Below are 19,235 nucleotides of genomic sequence, written 5' to 3' on the forward strand. Positions count from 1 at the left end.
CAATACCAGGCTGGATGGGGCTCTGAAAATCCTGGTCTAGTGGAAGGTGTCCCTGCCCATGGCAGGGGGGTTGGAACCAGATGATCTTCAGGAATTCTTTCAATACAAACCATTCTATGATTTTATCATTCTATGATTATTTAATAGAAAGGGTTGCTACAAGAATGCTTTTCTCTTTGTCAATTCAAGATAAACTAAAGCCTTTGAAGGAGTTTTAAACATATTTTGAAAAAAACCCAAAAAACCTCAAACTAATAAAAGCCAAAGATTCATAAATGTTCTTCCTCTGTATCCCTTAAAAAGTCCAAGCTACAACACTATTTACAAGATAGATATAACTTAGTCCCAGCTTAGTCCTAACTGTGAACCTCAGATTCGGTGACAGGCACAAAGTTTCAGTAAAAGAGAGGAAGGAGTCGTGTTTTCTTTTCTGGACTCTCATCACATATCCATTTATCAGTACATAAGAATTTTCCATGAGAATATTTCTGCAAACAATTCTTTATGAGAAGCTAAATTCACATGTATTCTCACAATGTATAGGAACAAGTTAGGTGGCTGCAAGAGAAAAAGATGATTCTGAATAAAGTTTCTCTCTGAAAATGAAAGCAAAAAAGTAGCATTTAAAGTGCCACAGAATCTAAGGCCCAAAAAAGTTATTTTTCACTGGAGTCAGAAACCTGTAATTTCATGGAACATATTTAAATGCAGAAATTTGAAAGCTACCGAAAATGCTCTAATTGAAGAGCATCTTGGACTTACTACTGTCAAATCAGGATTCTTAAAAACAATTTCTGCCACCAAAATACCTCCCCTCTAATTTCTGGCAGTATGAATTTGGAGTAAGGCTGAGAGTTCTTGCCATGTACAGTAAGACAGTGCGGAGGTTTAATTTTGCAGTTCAGATAGGTACATACATACATTTGCAAGGTTGTTCTTTTTAAATTACTAAATATAGCCTTTTACTTCTGTGAGGAATATTTATGAGGTCCTTGACCTCAACTAATTTACTACTGCACAGAAGGAAAAATATGAAATATTTTTTGCATTTGGAAGCATCACTTGCATATATTCCCCTCTTTCACTTCCCTTAGGAAGTACACAGTTCCTCACAGGATTTTGTAGTCAGGAATATGTGAATATGTGCTCTATTGAGTTGTAAGTGGTAAGCCCAACAAATGAAAAACCTATTGTCTGATTTACCTTTATCTTCAGCTCATCTGTAAATCTGAAGTCTTCAGAGAACATGAAACTCAAGAAGCCATCACGCATTAAGAAGTACAGTAGAAGTAAAAATTGCATTTTTAACATAATAAGCCTGTCTCCAAAACTGGTCTGTCACATGGACCATCTGCACTGATGGTCCTTCTCTGTTTTCAGGGATGTTGCAGGCAGATCACAGATATTGAAAAACTTTAAAGTACTGAAGCAATAGAGGAGGGTCTGGACCAGTATTTTAAGCCATTCCTGAAATGGCATCTCTAGATCACATCCCTGTCTTTCATTTTCTTATCTTTTAGTGGATTCTAGTTTCTGAAATTGTCTCATCATGATGAATGCAACTATAAATGGTGCAAGTGGCTGTGCTGCCTACGATGTTTGTAGCAGTCCATTGGTAAATGTTCATAAAAATGGGAACCCAAACATTACACCAGTTTTTGGAGTACCATTAATTTGTCTCAAAATAGAAATCATAAATTCCTAAGTAAAACTGGTAAATAAAACAGCAAGTCTTAGGGGAAGCAAACTATCCTCCTTAAACTAAGATAATATTATTAACATTTTTTTGCCCCCTGTAATGTGTGTATGGTCCCACCTGGGACTACAACGCATTAAGCAGGAATTCTATATGTATATGCCATACATAAATTCAGCCTAAAAGGTGAAAACAGAGATCTTCTTCATTATTGGTAGTCCTACATTACCACTCCTTTTGCATCCATTCCCTATGCACCAAAAGCAATTTGTTTTTCAACAGCAAGGGCCATTCATGTGTCAGTTCTTCCTTCTCATTTTTGTTTTTTTTTTTTTCTTTCAGGAATGAGCTGTAATTACTTTCCAAGGCTGTCATCCTTAACAAACTACATTTTAAAGAAAAAAGCAGACCAATTTTTTTTTTAAAAAAACTAGACTGCTTTCTTTTTTTTCAGACAACATCTCTTCAGGACTCACTGGGACAATTGCTTTAATAAAATTCTTTCATTAATAATGATTTCATTAATCTATTCCTCTATGTGTCCTAATCCTCAACCTACCTGTTGTTCCTACTTACTTTCCTATCATTACCTTAGATACAAACTCCTGGGGGATTGGATTTTTTTCTTACTATGCACACAGAGCACTCAGCCTAATACTATTTCAATGGGGAAAAAAGCCCAAAGAAAAGTGCTACTCAAGGAAAGCACAGCAAGTAATATGCATAGAAGTAGTTAGGTCAAAGTTTCACAATACAGCAGAAGACATTATTTCAAAAATACTTATAATTCAAAGAAGCTCTGCAGTTTTACTGATACAATTTTTAAATTCCAACTTGCAAAGAAAATCATGCAGTTGACAAGTTTTAGAAAGTTTCTTTGCTTGCTCTGAAGTAGAGCTTAGAGTGATATTCAGTAACTACTTATAAATGAATTACATTACATTCTGGCTTATGTTTAAATATGAAATGGCCAAGTTTTATCCGAACAGCACAGTAAAAAGATGGGGGTTGTTTCTGCTGCATTTTTTATGATTCTTCCAGTTTTAGTGATTCTAGACTTCTCTACACAAAGTACAGTAATTTCACGAATACAAGCCGCAGCAATTTGACAAAAATTTTGGTGGAAACCCGGAAGTGCGGCTAATAGTCGGGGGTGGCTAATATGTGAATAATTTTCTGACATTTACAACCCAAGACGTGCCAGCCAGGGCGCCGAGCCAAGCACCTGCCAGTAAAAGCCGGCACTCCGCGATTGTTACAGTGTTACCGTGTTGCCCTGGCTCCCTGCAGGCAGCACGGGGGGCGGGGAGAGAGGCGGGAGAGCTCTCTTTCCTCCTCTGCCGCAGCCCAGGGGAGGACGCGGGGGGGCCGCCGCCGTTGCCGCGTCCCGGGGAGCCGACGGGGGGGGGGCGCCGCCGTTGCCGCGTCTCGGGGAGCCGACGGGAGCCCCGCACAGCCATTGCCGCGGCTCGGGGAGGAGGCGGGGTGCTTTGTCCGCGCCCGCTGCCGGCGCCACGGGCGCGGGAAAGCTCCGTCCCCGCCCGCCACCGCTGCTGTAGGAGCGGGGGAAACTCCGTCCCTGCCTGCCACCGCGGGGCAGCGCCGACCCGGGGTGACCGAGCCCAGTGGCAGCGGCGGCCGGCCCCGAGCGGCAGCACCGGACTGGGCCACCTGGCCCCGTCAGCGGCCCCTAGCGGGCCGAGCCTGCACAGCCTTAGCTCAGCCAGTAAACCCCGCCCTCCCGCGGTTCTGTTACTAGTTGCACGCGGGTCCTCGCTGTGAACGACAGAGCAGCTTATATTCGGGTGCGGCTTATTTATGGACAAAAACCAAAATATTTGCCAACACCCAGAGATGCGGCTTATACTCAGTGCGGCTTGTATTCGTGAATTTACTGTAAGTTCATACTATTTCATGGCTTGCATCTTTATTCTGTGAACTGACTAAACCCAAATTCCTAGGCATTGTTCAAAATTAAAATCTAGATACTATTACAATGCTTAGCCCTTAGTCTATCTGCTTGCTTTAGACTCATAAATGTAATTTTGTGTTAGCTTTAAGCAAAGAATCTGTCATGCTACCTCACTGAATTAGTAAGATTATAGTGAGTTTGGATTTCTTCTATGAAGTCATAAAGACTACAAGATAAGAAAAAACCCCACGTTTCGAGACTTAACTCTATGTAATAGAAGTGTAATATAAAAGATTACTGTTGTATTTCATTTAAATGTGTCTGTGTTTATAGATTCTGTATTTTAACAGAACTGAGAAACTACACAGGTCTCTACAGGTGTTCTGCAATGTAAGTGAAAATGGACTTGCATTTTAATACATACTTTTTGACATTTCTTACATATTTTCTAATAGCTTATTTTCAAACATTTATTCTGTAGACTTTTCTACAAGAAAAAAACCTACCTTTGCTTTAAATGTGCATCAATAATAAGTGAAGTCATCTTCAAGTAAGAAAAGTTTGATCTGACACCACTGGAAGAATGAACATTTATTCCTCCTTCTACTTTAAAAGTAGCACAAAGACATTTCAGATAATATGCTCTCTCAAACAGTACCCAGTAAAAAATATGTATTTAATTTTCCAGAAGTTCCAAAGTTATTAATTATATTTACAAAAAAAAAGTTGTTCTCAGTTAATTTTGAAGGGTAGCTTATCTGAGCCAAGACACGTTTTTGTGTATTTTACTTTTCTCTCTATGGGACATGAATAATTTTCATGTTGCCATTTCAATAAAATAATTCCCTGCCTGCTGTAGTTATGTCATTTGTTCACATAGTATATTATCCTGCAGCAGCCCTGATGAGTAGTTAATGAAATTATTTATTTCCACTGGATTAGGTAGTTGTCAAAATGGAATGTCACAGATTGATCTACAGCTGACATACACCTGATTCAGTTAATTGACGTGAAACAACACAAGTGAATGGAACCATGAGAAATTTGCCAAGTTACAGATAGTTGGGAACACACATAAGAGAAAGCAGATTATTACTTACATAGAAATTAATGATGATAAGAGTACATTGATTAATTACCATAAAATTAATTTACCATAAAAATTGCCATACAATAGGAAGTAGTGCCAGGAAAGAATAAAAAATTATTATATCAAAGAAAGTTCAGAGTTAGCAGTGCTACAAACATCAAGTACTAGAAGACAATGCATGAATGAGACCACAGAAAGTAATGTCTCAGACTCAGAAGCTGTCTCTGAGATATCATGATGGCAGACAATTACCAGCTGAGGGCTGGCTGGAGGCAAAGCTTTACCCAGCTTGTCAAGCCACTGTCAGCCTGTGTTTAGAGTGACTCAGCAGAGAGACCTGGACATTTAATATGGTCTGGAAGCTAGGGAGGTGTGCTCAACAGATTGCTGTGGCAATCTCCTGTGAGAATGTTCTCAATTTCTGAAACCTGACACACTGCTCCATCCCAGCTTCCATTCTGTCTAGGGACTTGAAAAGAAAAAAGCTGAGTCTTTATTATTTCTCAGTTTTGTATGTTACACTTGGTGAAACCATTAATTATTATTTTTTTTAAATCTCAACATCCCTCACTGTCCAACTCCCTCTCAATGTACAATGTAAAATAAACAACTATAACCAACTACATGTGCCTAGAGTTTCTCTGACCAAAATCACATTTTTAAAATCTGAAATTTCCCTTTTCTTTCACGTAACAAATGTCACACTTAGTCTGCATTCTTTTAAAAGTAAACAGCATACAAACAACACCAACTTCTTAATAAACTAGAATACAATCAACCACAGCTTTAAATGTCCTGATTTTTGACATACAAACCTATATCATGACCAACTACTGTGTGACTCATAGCAGTCTTGACAAAAAACATGAAATAGAATTGATAGCTTTACAAGCCTCTCAGTAAAATAAAATCACTTATTGAAGTGGCCACTTCATATAACATCATTTTCATCACTGCAGATAATATCAGTGAAGACAATTCATTCACTTTCTACATCTGGTTCTCACTTAAAAGTTGAAGTGATAAAAGACATAGTGCATTCTGCCTGAAAGTTAAAAACAGATGCCCTCACAACTACTAAAATACTGCATTTTAAAATGCCCATTGTTCTCTTGAGCTTTAAAGTTTATTATCACTCATAACTTACCAATTGTTAAGAAAAATTGTACATGTAGGCAGTTATGACAAAGACATCTTAGGAAAATATCAGATACTTAACTGAAACAACACAACAGGACCATTACATTCATAGTGTAAATGTACTGCTTGTATATTTATAGTCAAAGTATGTGAACTCATAATGCAGCATGTCAATTCCTTAATGTAGACTCATATGCGATTCATGAAAAAGGTAGAGAGAAAATATTGTGATTTTAAATGAAGCTTAGTGTATTCAAGATGTCTACAAGGAATGGTAGAAGTAAATTGGTAGCAGAATCAAATGCCTATAGAGCAAAATTATCCATCTATGTTGCATTAGATCTTTTCACAGGTATACTATGATTTGTTCTACTTCCCTCTGAAAAACATATAAAAACATGTTAAAAATATCTATTTTTATGTTAGTTTTCATGTTCTATCCTTCTCATGAGATAGATATGGATTTCAGAGTCCATTCTAGTCATCTAGAAAATTATTCCTAATATTAAGTGAGGAATAATACAGCAGCTTTTTATCTGTCTTATTCTATACCTGGGTAAATATCACAAACAGGCCCTGGGGAGTGTCCCATGGTATTATCTACACCATCATGTGGTGACAGGGCAGGCTGAAGGGTCTGGATTGCAAGGCAGTCATTCAGGATGTCCTGGCCAATCTCTGAGCTTGATCGCAACTGAAAAACAAGAGAGGAAAAAGGAGAAATTATAATGAAAGATGGATAGGAACAAAAGAAAGGAAGTAACCATAAAAATCTTAATGTTGAGATTAGAGAAAGAAATGGAGCACAACCAGAAATTTTTCTTTTAAAGCCTCATTAATACCATCTTTTCATTCTAGCAGGCACTTTTTGAATCCAAGGAAGAAAACATTTCCAGATGCTTAACAAGACTACTTAGGACAAGGACTACTTGTACAGGTAGGATCTTGGACAGAAGAACTTCGGTGTGCTCTTTTGTCACACGCTGCAAAAGAGAGGAGTGGCCTAGTTAATAGGTATTGGAGATTTATCAGATGTCTGATATTGCTTATATCAGAGGGGTACTATAATGAATACAAATACTTTCATGCTGGTTTAGTGCCATGAACTGCCTCACCACAGGACCAGAAGAGCAAAGGTGGAAATGAGGGAATGGGAACAAGCAGCCAGGAGAGGTAATACACATGCAAGTCAGGATAGAAATGGGACCACTTCATATGGACTAAAGTTGTCTTGAGACCCGATTCTTAAACGGGCTAGAACTACATTTGTTTCATATTACAGCAGAATTGTGAGTACTCTGCCACTGCCAGTCATCCTAGCTACATGTGTGGCCACTTGCCAGGTACCTGATCCATCACCAGCAAGTCTGTTAATCTGGCTGATCACCAGAAAATTCACTCTACAAACAACTAACAAACAAATTCATAACAAGAATTTTCCTTTGGATGAAACTGGACGGAGTGTCTCAGTATGAGGCTGCAATAAAATACAGTAACAACTACAATTTAAAAAAAAATCCCAACACCAAATTAGGGAAAAGGGAGAGAGGGCAGATGAAGAAATAAGAGTAAGAGGACATGATTCTGAACCATAAAAAGACCCATTGCTACAAGATGACCCTTGTGCCACAAAATGCTGATAAACACTCCAATTACTTTTGGCAATATGCATGGCTGTAAAATCATGGCAACTGAGAGGAGAGTGGTCTTACCACAGGCGCCTGACGCTGTAGCTGGAGATACTACACAGCCTGTGATACCTATGCACACACTCTGTGTGCTGGAGATTCCTTCTCCTAAAAACTTAGCCAGTCATTATTAAGCCCAAAGTTACACTACCTCTGTGAGGTAGCATTTGTTATTCTAAAATTGTAGGAAGGGGGAGAATGGATGGGAAAGAGGGAGAAGGGAATAAATACTCTGACAAATTATTTTGTTTACTATCCATATTTGAAATCTCTTAAGCACAAACAAAGCTTCTTCCACTTTGGCACACGTCATCGTCTGCTATTATCCAGTAATCATGGTAGGTTTGCTGCTATCACTAGTAACACTTCCTTTTCCTGAAACTCAGTGCTTCTGATATTAATTGTCAAATATGTCCTCATTCTTCTCCTTACAGTTACATTATTAATAAGCCTTATGTGAATTTAAATTTCTATGGAAACTAAAGTGAATATAATATGAAAGATCTGACTTCTATGAAACAATCAGTATTCTATCATACAGAACACACAATCACAGAAGTTGCCTGTGTAAAGTTGTCTCAGTATTCTTTTTAAGAAACAGATCAGTTTTCTGTATCAGATGGTACTCACAGATAAAACAGTGAGAAAAACAAGAAAAGGAGAGCTAAGTATTTACACATTAGTTACAAATATTAAGTAATTCTTGTAAAACAGAATAGGCAACCACCTATTTCACAGATTTTTCTGATTTGCACTTGCTTTTACAAATGCTATGATATTTAGAACAAATATCTGTGCTGGCATAAATTTTCTGGCTTTTCAAAACTTATAAAAAAACCTAGGATCATCAACAGAAAAACAAAAATAGAGAAAGAAATACTGTGAGACAGCTGGGATCTGACATCTGAGGATAGCTCTATTTCATGCATTGGCTATTGTTGATTAGTATTTAAACTCATAAGAACTAGAAATACAAACACAAGGGCTATAAACTTACACATGCACACATAGGTGTAAATATATGTATCACAAGATGTAATATATTAGAAAACCGTGTAATTTTAGAATTACAAGGTATGTATTTAATGTACATATGATGAAATACCCTGAGCAAGAGGTGGGAACTCCACTGACTTGTGCACCAGCAGATGCACACTGCTAATTCAAATTTCCATTAAAAATACTACCACATATAAACTATGTAAATTCTCCCCAGATAACAGATGCTGGGAGTAACTTTATTGTCCCCTATTGCAAGGAATGCCTGTAATTTGCTCTTTAAGAGTAATTATTGTGGTACCATTGGAAAAAGGAGAGCAAGGGCTAGGGGAGCCTTCCCTACTCTACTCCTTGAGGAGCAGGACCAGAAATGGGTAAGTTTCCTTCGGCAGAGCCAGCCATTAAATAACAGCTGTTTCCCAAACTAGTCACAACTACAAAACTCCATTACTCTCTTGACACAGGCAGTAACAATGCTTTCTGTAGTTATTGGTACTCCTTCCTCCACTATTTAAAGCTCGTTTTCCTAATGTTTTCCCAGATCTTTTCTCTGTAAGGAGGCATAAACTGTGGCATTTTTGGAACAAAATAGAGGGCAAAACACAGATTCTGGTTCAAACACAATTGATAAAGGCATTTTCTTTTTCCTGTAAAGATATTGAGGGTTAAAGACCCACTCTATCTCAGTTACATATTTTTACATATTTCATTGAAAACTTGTAATTAAAATTTTTAACTGAAAGCATTGTCTTGCATTTTGACAAATGCAGGGAAATCAGGACTACGATTCTTCTTTAGTATGTCAAGAAACACAGAATAGATAATGAAAAGACAAAAGACCTTAAAGCAAAATCCACGAACCATTCACTGCAATTGTAGAATTTTATCTTCAGTTAAAAAAGCTATAAAGGAGAAATAATTGACCAGCTATAACTGCTGCCATCCATTTCTTGCTCTGCTCTAACAACACTGTATTTCTTTTCCAGCCTGGACTGTCAACTTACCATACAAGTGCAAAAGGAAGCTGAGACTCTCACTGACTTCTGTAAGAATTGTATCCTAGCACAGATTTCCCAGCATTGTGACTGAAATACGTCACTTCCCCATTATCATCTTGCTTCTCTCATGATCACTCAGCCGAGTACCAGTACAATCATGCTGGGACTGAAAACTCAGCAATCTGATTTTAGGAGCTGTATGGTTATAAAGTTACGTCACTGAGTGGCGAAATCAAAAACTGACAAGTCTGCCTTGCTGAGCACAGCCATTTTCTGTGTGCTGTAATGTAACCTAAACTTATGGCTGACCAAAGTGCAAGCTAACAATCAATTGCTCTACTCACTTAAAACTCCCCTGTATTTGATATTTGTTCCAAATAGTAGTTTTTGAATTTAATAGCTCAATTTTATAGTAAGACTTGTGAAGTTTTGTATTTGGAAATACAGAAGCATTTCCACTTTCACAATGTGGCAGTTTTTTACAATATACAAAACAAATAATTTTTCAGTTATGGTTTACGACTGTTTTACTTCAGTGACAAACAGCTAATATTTATCACCTTTCAGAAAAATGGATGGAAATGCTACTCCTATACATTTTGTATATGAATAAGTAACTACCCAAATTAAATGAAACAAGCAGAAATAATTAGAAGGGAGCAAGATTCTTATTTCTCAGTTTTCAATTTAATTATATTTGAGTTCAAAAGCAGAGGCATGCTGTTGATTTGATGCAAGACATAATCCCAGAGAAAATGTCTCCTTACAAGAAAAGAATTTTTTCTTCCAGTTTTGTTTCACCAATGTGTATTCTATCTGAGATTTGCACATTTTTGTACCACCTGGCTAGTTTCTTCAGCACTGCTTTCTGTACAAAACTCAGACACCACCAAGGAAAACATATGATAGGTGTGTTTATGAATACACTTTTAAGAAAAGAAGTAGCATAGCTTGAGAAATCCTAAACCACACTAAATAGTTCAGTAACTTCAAAACCTGCCTGCATGTATTCAGATTAACTTGATTAATTCTTCAGGAAATCTAGACTGCTTCTGTCATTCAAACATGTCCATTATGTAGTTGAATCATAATATTCTAAATCTTGCTTATATAAATGTGTACTTAATATATATGCATACTGTGCATCTGGTAAAGTATTTACACATGTAAGTGAGACATTAGTTATAGCCTATTTATTTTTATGCAGGTCAGATATGTATCTACCATGTCTAAAACCAGAAAAAACCCCAATCCATAAATACTGGTATGTTTCATTGACAGGAATATTTTTCTGGAGATGTGTTTTTGTTTTGTGTATAAAGACAAGGTGGAATTTCTGCTATTCACACAGTCTGTATATTAAGTTTATTAATGTCAAGTATAGAGTAAGTCAGTAGTTCTCACTCATTTCCATTGTCTGCAATTTAAGCTGGCATTGAGAGAGCAAAGCATGACCTGTCTATGCAGAGCCACATATTTACTGTACTAGCTTTTCTGAAGGAGTACCCAGAATTTAATATTTACTTGTACAGTTAGAGGAAAAGAATGTCCTGTTAGTATCATGACATTGGGAGTACACAGATGTCACCACCAGAAAATTTTAAGTTCACTATGAAGCAATGCTGTAAGACAGTATTTACTCACATTCTGCTTTTTCTTCCGAGATACAGCTCATCCTTTTACTCACAAAGATCAGCTTCAAGGTCCAGCACTTTTTTGCACAGTACTAAACCTTTCTGACAGACAATGACACAGAATCAATAAAAATTGTCCTAATTCTTGCCTCTGGAGGCTACATACATCTTGGGGCAAAGAAGCAATGCCCTTTGTTTTCAGTGAGTCTTCCGTGCAGGACTTCCAGAGAGAAATGTTCTGCTAATTGTCTACCACAGCTTTCAGGTATGCTTCTGTGTATGTGTGTGTTTGTGTGCTACTTTTCCCTGCTTTTAGATCCTATTTCAACTAAGCACTTGGCCAGAAAAACAATAAAAGTCAAGTTAAACTAGCCTACCTGCACAGTAGCTATGTTAGGTTCTATGCAAGAAATAGTTATTTTTGTTACTCTCAAAGTTTTACTGTATTGAACATTTGAGTTCAATATAAAAATTTCCATCTTCATGTCCTAGCATAGATCAGGAAAACATATCAAAAATGTTTTTCAATGTTTTGCATGAAAAATCAAAAGGACCTGAAACCTACACAATTACATAACTTTGGCAAATTTCAAGTCAAGGAGAAATTCTGATTTTAAAGCAATATTACAAGAGGAAAACACTGGTACATTAAGATTGATAACATTAAAATTAAGTCTGTTTTTATTATATATAGAAAATAGAGTTTTCTTTTTATTGTGATTACTCTAATTTGAGGAATAGCATCATTAAAACGATACAGACCTCTTTAAGGGGAAAAATTGCAGCTGGTATGGATCTGAAAGGATTTTGAATTAAAAAAACCAAAACCAAACAACCTGAGAACCTTACTTTAAAGAAGGGAAGTACAGTTTGAGTGAGTGCACTAGTCTTTTTCTAAAATAAACAAAAGAACCACAGTTCTGTTGAAAATTATTATTTTGCACTACACGACTAGAAAGCACTCATACAGATATTTGAAAACACACACACACACACACACACACTCTCACACATACTCACATACGTATATTACCTCTCTTCCTGTCCCACATTATGCTGTATCAAATCTGAAATGTTATATAAAGTATACCTATGACCCTTTCTATTTCATCCTCTTCTTCAGGCAGTTCCAAGAGGCTTGTAGCTGATTTTTGTGTGAACACTAGTCTAATAGCTGACCTGTTCAATTCAAAAAGCCGGAAAAAACCTACTGTTTTACGCCAGACTGATTTGGGGATATAGCTCTTTTATGATATTGCTAAGCTTCAGTTTTTCCAAGTAAATGCAGCCTGACAAAGAAAACACTTGTACTGCAGAATTATTTGCTTTCCCTTTCTGAAAATACATCTGTTTGGCAAATTTTCACTTCATGAGAGGAAAAATGTGTAAAATAAACACATACTTATCCACCAGGTGCTTCATTTAGCACAAACATATTTTTCTTCGTATTACAGATTACCAAAAATTGTCATGGTAATCTGGAGATAATGTCAACAATTGTTAGTATACAGAAAGAGGTTTTCAGATTTTGTGGTTTTTTTTTTCTTTAACTGCAGCATCCTCTGTATTACACTGGACTTCACTTTAAATATTTGATTCTTTATCTCCACCGGAACCTAAATGCAAGGATGTACCAGTTCATACATGAAAATACTTTCTTCAAAATAATATCTTGAATAGAGTTTAGGACTAGAACTGAAAAACTCTACCACTCTACTATCAAGAGGTCAAAATTATTAGCCTTCAGGCATACAACTTTTACTTTTCAAAACTTCCTCAGGACAACCCTGTACATTTTCATTCACATTTCAGTCTGTGTTTAGTGTGCTACATGGTGTGATACTGACATCAGCCAGACAGGAATTTTCTAACACACTTTTGACTGTTGGACAGCAGGCATTCTTTAGTGCCATGTGCTGGTCACTCGGGAGATCGTTCTTCCAGCTGAGCGTCCTGAGCATCACTTAAACACAGTGTTTATCATACATGCCAATCACACATTCTTTAGCTATCCCAACTTACTAGATGTATATCTACTACTTTATTTTACATAGTTGCACCCCTTATCAGAAGTCCTTGTAGGTTCTTTGGGGTGTTCTTTGGTGTGTCCTTTTTATGTGGCTCGAGCCCAGCTTTTGTGTAAGTGCAATATCATTGTTTTGCGTAACTTCTGCTTTGTCAGTGGAGCTGAGCTGGCATCCTGCTTGCATTTTGTGTGGCTTCTGTTTGCCTACATTATATCTTTCATCTATTTCTCCAAGGCTGTGCTGTTTTATTCTCCTTATCAGAGTGAAATGATGTTCTGTTCTATTGTCTTTATCAGGCGAGACAATGATGTGAAGTGCTGGCTAGGCTGGCACTGCTAACTTTCCAAGTTTCTACTGCCTCTGACTTACTGTGGGGCATTTCTGTGTCAGGTTAGATTTTTTGTTGCTGTTCCATAATTCATCTCACAGAGCAGTCTCACAAACAGCTGTGCCAGAGAAACGGCAGAGCTCTGCATCACAGGGAGGAAACAAATGGGTAGATGAAGGTCATCCTCAAATGAGCACTGCAAGTGAGGCCAATATATGACTGCTTCAGGAGCAGTACTGATGACTCCAAAATCATCACCTGCCAATGCAGCCACCCACACCCATATCCAACAGTGTGAAATCGCAGAGGAGGTCTCAGCCTAGATCAGGAACACTTGTTCAGTACAGTGCTAAAGATCTGAAGAGTACTTGTGTTGGTGTCAGGGTGCTGAAGTGCAACCTCCTGGGCATCCCATGCACAGTTTAAATCTTGCTTGCTCAGACCCTGGCGTTGCTTAAGGAGCATAATGAACAGGACTGTGCATTCAAAGCCCAGACTGAAGTGTGACAGGTTAATGAGAATCATAGAATTATAGAATCACAGAATCATTTAGGTTGAAAAATGATTGGATGATCACCAAGTCCAAGCATACACCCAGCACTGCCAAGTCTACCCACGGACTCTCTTTACCACGCCACCAAAAGAAAGAAGGATTTCTCCTCTATCAAGATCATTTTCATGCATATGCTGTGGCAGGGAAGTGAAGACAAAGAAATAGGGAAAAGGATATTGTTTGATATCAAAAATGGATCTGAAGAATATGAAATGCTATGAGCATGAACTTATAGCTGTTTACAGAATTTTGAGACAATCTGGATTTATTTTTTTTTCTGCCATGGGTGTAAATGTAATGAAGGCGACAGCACTTTTTCTTTCTTTCTTATGCACTTTTCAACATGCTACACTGCCAGAGCTCACAGGAGTATAAGCTCAGGACAGAAACCAAGTGCAGGAAGGAATTAATACACAGAATAACAAATGTTAATCCATAAGTAAAATGAGCCAACAATATATAAAACTGCCACAGATGTCAGAACACCACGAAAACCCTGTCCTTCCCCCTGGTGAACAAAGTTGTAAATGTGACAAAGCATATCCCCCACAGTGCATCTTCCTTGAGAGGCATGCCTTGTGCACCCCACCACAGCACACTCAATGCAGCTGGTGGGGAGTAGGGCAGTCAGCCACAGCCAGTGCTACACTGCTTTCACAGCCTGTTTTCCTGGGTCTCTCTGACCACACTCAAAAGAACTGGTCATTGCTAGTCTCAAAAGTTTTCCAACAAATCATATGATTAAATTCCTTAATCCCTTTCTGCAAACATGCCTTTCACAAAAAATTGCTGAACGCCATAGTGTCTGATTTATATTTCATTCTGAAGACAGGAAGCAAAGGGATTAAAGTTAGGGATTAAAACACTTACTCCTTACTACATTTTCTTCTGCAGAATAGTTTCTTAGTTGCCATGGGCACTGCTCACTGACCCTGTGGCTATGAATGCACTTCTTTTTGCATTGGTGACATCTTTTAAGTGGACTTCATAGAGAACAAATGAGGGAAAATATCCTTATTTTCAACTGCTCTCAAAGCAAGAATATAGATTTGCTTCTCTTTCAACCCATTCTCTCCTGTTTGCAGTTTAAATAGTGAAATCTGAACTAAGAGTCTGAATAAGGTCACGCAAAAACTGAAAGACACAGAAGCCTTATCTCATATGCTGATATGTTTGCTTCCCATGAGGAAGGTGTTAGCAAACAGAGCAGTTTCTCCAGATTAATATAGTGACATAATGGAGACTGTCACTGGTAATTAGCTTAGTGCCTGGATGACCTTCTGAAAAACCAGATGTGTAATGCCCTAACCCTCCTTGGCTCCCTCCTTCCTCATCAATTAAAAATTCTGAGTTAGAAAAAGAAATTTAAATAATTTCTTTCATGCAAGAAACACAATAAGCACTGCATTTCTTGAGTTGCAAAAAAAACCTTTGTTCAAATATGGAGAAAGAAAGGAAAGAAAAAAACTGGAAACCCATCATGGAATTAACAAACAAAGGATACTAGCTAAAAAAAAATCCCCAGACACTGTTTTGTTCTCCTGTTATTCACAAAATCTAAAGGCTGGTATAAAGTTCTGGTTTTTCTAGAATCTTTAAACAAACTACTAGTTTCATCAGTTGTGTGGTAAAACCAATATGTAGTCACAATAAATAGCCTGTTCTACTGTACTGTGAGGGAATTAAAAAAATGAACCATCAAGAAGTATGTAGCTTTATAAGAGCCAAGAGGTCTGTATTATTCTGCTGAGGGAATAAAATTTTTGCTGACATAACCCACATAATAGAAAGCCAGACAATCTCTCAAAGTTTAATAGAAATTTCCATGTTAACCTTTTGAAAACACCTGTATGTCTTAGTTCCAGCAAACTATTGTTCAATAGGAGAATATCACGTCTTTAGGCAATTGGGTTGTTTCTCGTTTCTTGTTTCATTGTAAGGTGGACAGGTTTATAAGTCATACTACAGGTTGGGCTGAGAAGTGTTTGAGAGCAGCCCTGTGGGAAAGGACTTGGGAGGGATGGTTGACAAAAAATTTAACATGAGCTGGCAGCGGTGGTCACAGCCCAGAAAGCCAAAAACCAGAAACCCAGAAAGCCAAATGTGTGCTGGGCTGCATCCAGAACAGCGTGGGCAGCAGTCTGAAGTAGGAGTGGACATGGCTGAGGTGTCATACTGCCTGCTTCATCTCAGCAGTGCAGTCTATCACAATTTTTCTTATTGTAATCAGGAAGAGTATTCTGAAAACTTCCTACCACTGCTAGCTGATCAATCTTGGAAGAGCAATAAATGTAATGAGGAGGAAATCATACATAAATAGCACCAGGATTAGAGAAATTCTGATTGCCTTCTGTGCTTTACTCCTGCACAGCAAAATAACACCTGAAAAAACCTCCTTCCAGCCAGATATCACAGGAACAAATGATGGAAGCATCAGGACTGGGAAAATGTTTTGCTAACTTCCCAAAAGTGACTTTTCATCCATTACATTATAACTGAAAAATCTTTATGAAAGAGAAAGATTATCAGGCAGAAATAAATCAGTCTAGAAGCCCTGCACATAACCCTTATCTCCTTCAGTCTCTCCATTCTCTCTATTCCTTAGTGATTTGGTACATACACCCTATAAACTGCAATTTTAAAAATCCCCATCATGTCTAGATAATTTTCAGAAATATCCTTTGGACTGCCTTTCCTGAAGCTATGCCTCTATGATATTTGATTTCTAGCAGAGAGAGTACAAAAATTTTTGTCCCTGGAAAAAAATCAGAAAAATAAATGTAGTTTTTGTGTTAGGCTAAGACTAGGAGTGACCTAGGAGTATCACTGATGCATCTGCTGAGGTGTTAACCTATCTGGTCAGTTGAATCCTTGCATGGGTTCCTCCAGACCCATTTGAATGATCAAAGATGGTACAGGTTTACAGGACAGATAGCTTTTAGAGGCAGTTGTCAGGTAAGCATTCGATACCTCAAAGCTTGTCTAAATAATATATCTGACCCATAAATAATTTTACTACAAAGACCAAAGACATGATCTGGTCACTATTAGAACTGCCAAGGAATCAAAGGCTGGTCAGCTGAATGAGGAAATTATTTGGTATAAATCACCCTTCAATTCAAAGTTCAGACTAAGACTTTTATATACTCTTTAGCTTGTCTTGTTTATGCTAACTGTTCAAATTATCTCTTTCTCTTTTTTTTTCCCCACAAAGATGGAGCTAACTAATTTTATCTTTAATTATTTCACTTTCTTTTAATTAAATAGAAACAATCTTTTAAATCTTTGTCGGTTTTGGTTTTTTTGGAGGACACATAGGCTCAAAGTACTATTACATATGACAACAGTTATTCAATGGTATGGATAAAATTAAGACTATCTAAAAGCATGACCACTGCATTGTTCAGATGATAAGGTCAATGTTATTGAACTGATCTTGTTTTTGCCAAACAGCTGTACAGAATCAGAACAATCTTTTGTTCTTTTAAAATTATCTCGTATCTGTTTGAAAGTGCACTTTATAGAAAAAGAAAACCTTTAAGAAAGGCAAATGACATTGCAAACATTCATGACAAGACCTACAAAGCCAGTGGAGAGTCCATTTCATTTCATTCACAGTGGGAATTGCACTGCAGTATTTGAAAGTGAATTAACTATTTTCTTTAGATTTACAAATACAGAGTTCTTCAGCATGACTGCAGCAGAAGTAGCAAATTACATTTTATGTTACACTTGAAAAGACAACGATCTCATACTTGTACAAGGCTGAGCGCTATCTTACCCAACAAATGGATCTTCATTAAGATCATAATGGTGGTATTGACCTTCTATACAGGCTTCAAACCACTGGGTCTCTCTTGCAAAGAAGGCTGGGGAAGATGGGCCTGTTCACCTTGAGAAGAGATGACTGAGAGGGGACCTCAACAATGCCTGTAAGTCTCTGAAGGGAGGGTGTCAGAGGTGTTAGAGGCTTTTCTCAGCGGTGCCAGGTAATAGGACAAGAGGTATCAGGCAGAAACTGATGTACAGAAAATTGCACCTGAACACAAGGAAGAGCTTCTTCGCTGTGAATGTGACTGAACTCTGGAACAGATTGCCCAGAGAGGCTGTGGAGGCTCCCTCATTGGGGATTGTTTCAGACAATCCTGTGCAATGTGCACTGGGATGCTCAGAGCAGGGAGGTTGGAAAGGACAACCACTGTGATCCCTTCCAACCTGACCCATGCTGCAGTTATGTGTTCTAATAGCACAGGACCTGGATTTTGTTAATGATACGATATGGACATGATAATGAGTAGAATTATATGAATGAGTAGAACAGAACAGCGTTTCACTCTTATCAAGGACAGTAGAACAGAACAGCACAGCCTTGGAGAAATAGATAAAGGCTGTATCTCAGGCAAATAGAACCCATGCAAAATACAAGCAGGATGACAGGCTCAGCTCTGCAAGGCTGACAAAGCAGAAGCAATGCAAAAAAAATGATATTGCACTTACTCAAAAGCAGGGGTCAAGGAACAGGCACCTAAAAAGGACATGGGACATTGAAGACAGACCCTAAGGAACCTATAAGGACTTGATAAGGGGTGAGACTATGTAAAATGAAATAAAATATATACATCCAGCAAGTGGGGGTAGCTAATGAATGAGAGATCATTTTTGTATGATAAACACTGTTTACCCAACACTTGGGCACTCTCCTCTGAGTGACCAGCACACTGCACTAAAGAATCCCTGCTCTCTAATACTCAAAACCATGTTAGAAAGTTTCTATCCAGCTGACTGTGGTATCACAATGTTTCATAATTTCATTTTCATGCTCTTCAATAAAAAGACTTACAAAATAAAAGAGCTATGGGTTCTTGATTTTGAATACAATACCATCAGTTCACAGATGAAAGACATTTGTGCTTTACTGATATCAAAAAACTGTAGCCAACTGAAAATAGGCTTACTTGTCTAGACAATTTACAAAACAACTCTTGTCAATTGTTGTCCTTTCAAAGCTGAAAAGAGAACAAGATTAAAAAGAGAACACATTTTAAAAGTAATTGTAGTTGAGGGGCATATTGTACATTAACATTCCTCTCAGCATCACTTTAATCTCTCATTTTGGGATCTGCCTAGCTTTCTTTCACTGTCTTCCTGGCTTAGAAGAAACCGCATCTAT

The 19,235-nt window shown here is 37.7% G+C and overlaps 1 protein-coding gene across 7 annotated transcripts in view; it reads right to left on the reverse strand.

Moving 5' to 3' along the window:
- The window catches only part of GLIS3 (GLIS family zinc finger 3), a 161,165-nt gene that overhangs the window by 19,858 nt on the left and 122,072 nt on the right, over window positions 1-19,235 (reverse strand). For all 7 annotated transcript variants that reach the window (XM_033085542.1, XM_033085541.2, XM_033085539.1 and 4 more), the window contains one exon: window positions 6,391-6,532. In XM_033085542.1, coding sequence (XP_032941433.1) covers window positions 6,391-6,532 — 142 coding nt within the window. The remainder of the gene's footprint in view (window positions 1-6,390; window positions 6,533-19,235) is intronic.

Source organism: Catharus ustulatus, chromosome Z (assembly GCF_009819885.2).
Source record: "Catharus ustulatus isolate bCatUst1 chromosome Z, bCatUst1.pri.v2, whole genome shotgun sequence".
Lineage (NCBI taxonomy): Eukaryota > Metazoa > Chordata > Aves > Passeriformes > Turdidae > Catharus > Catharus ustulatus.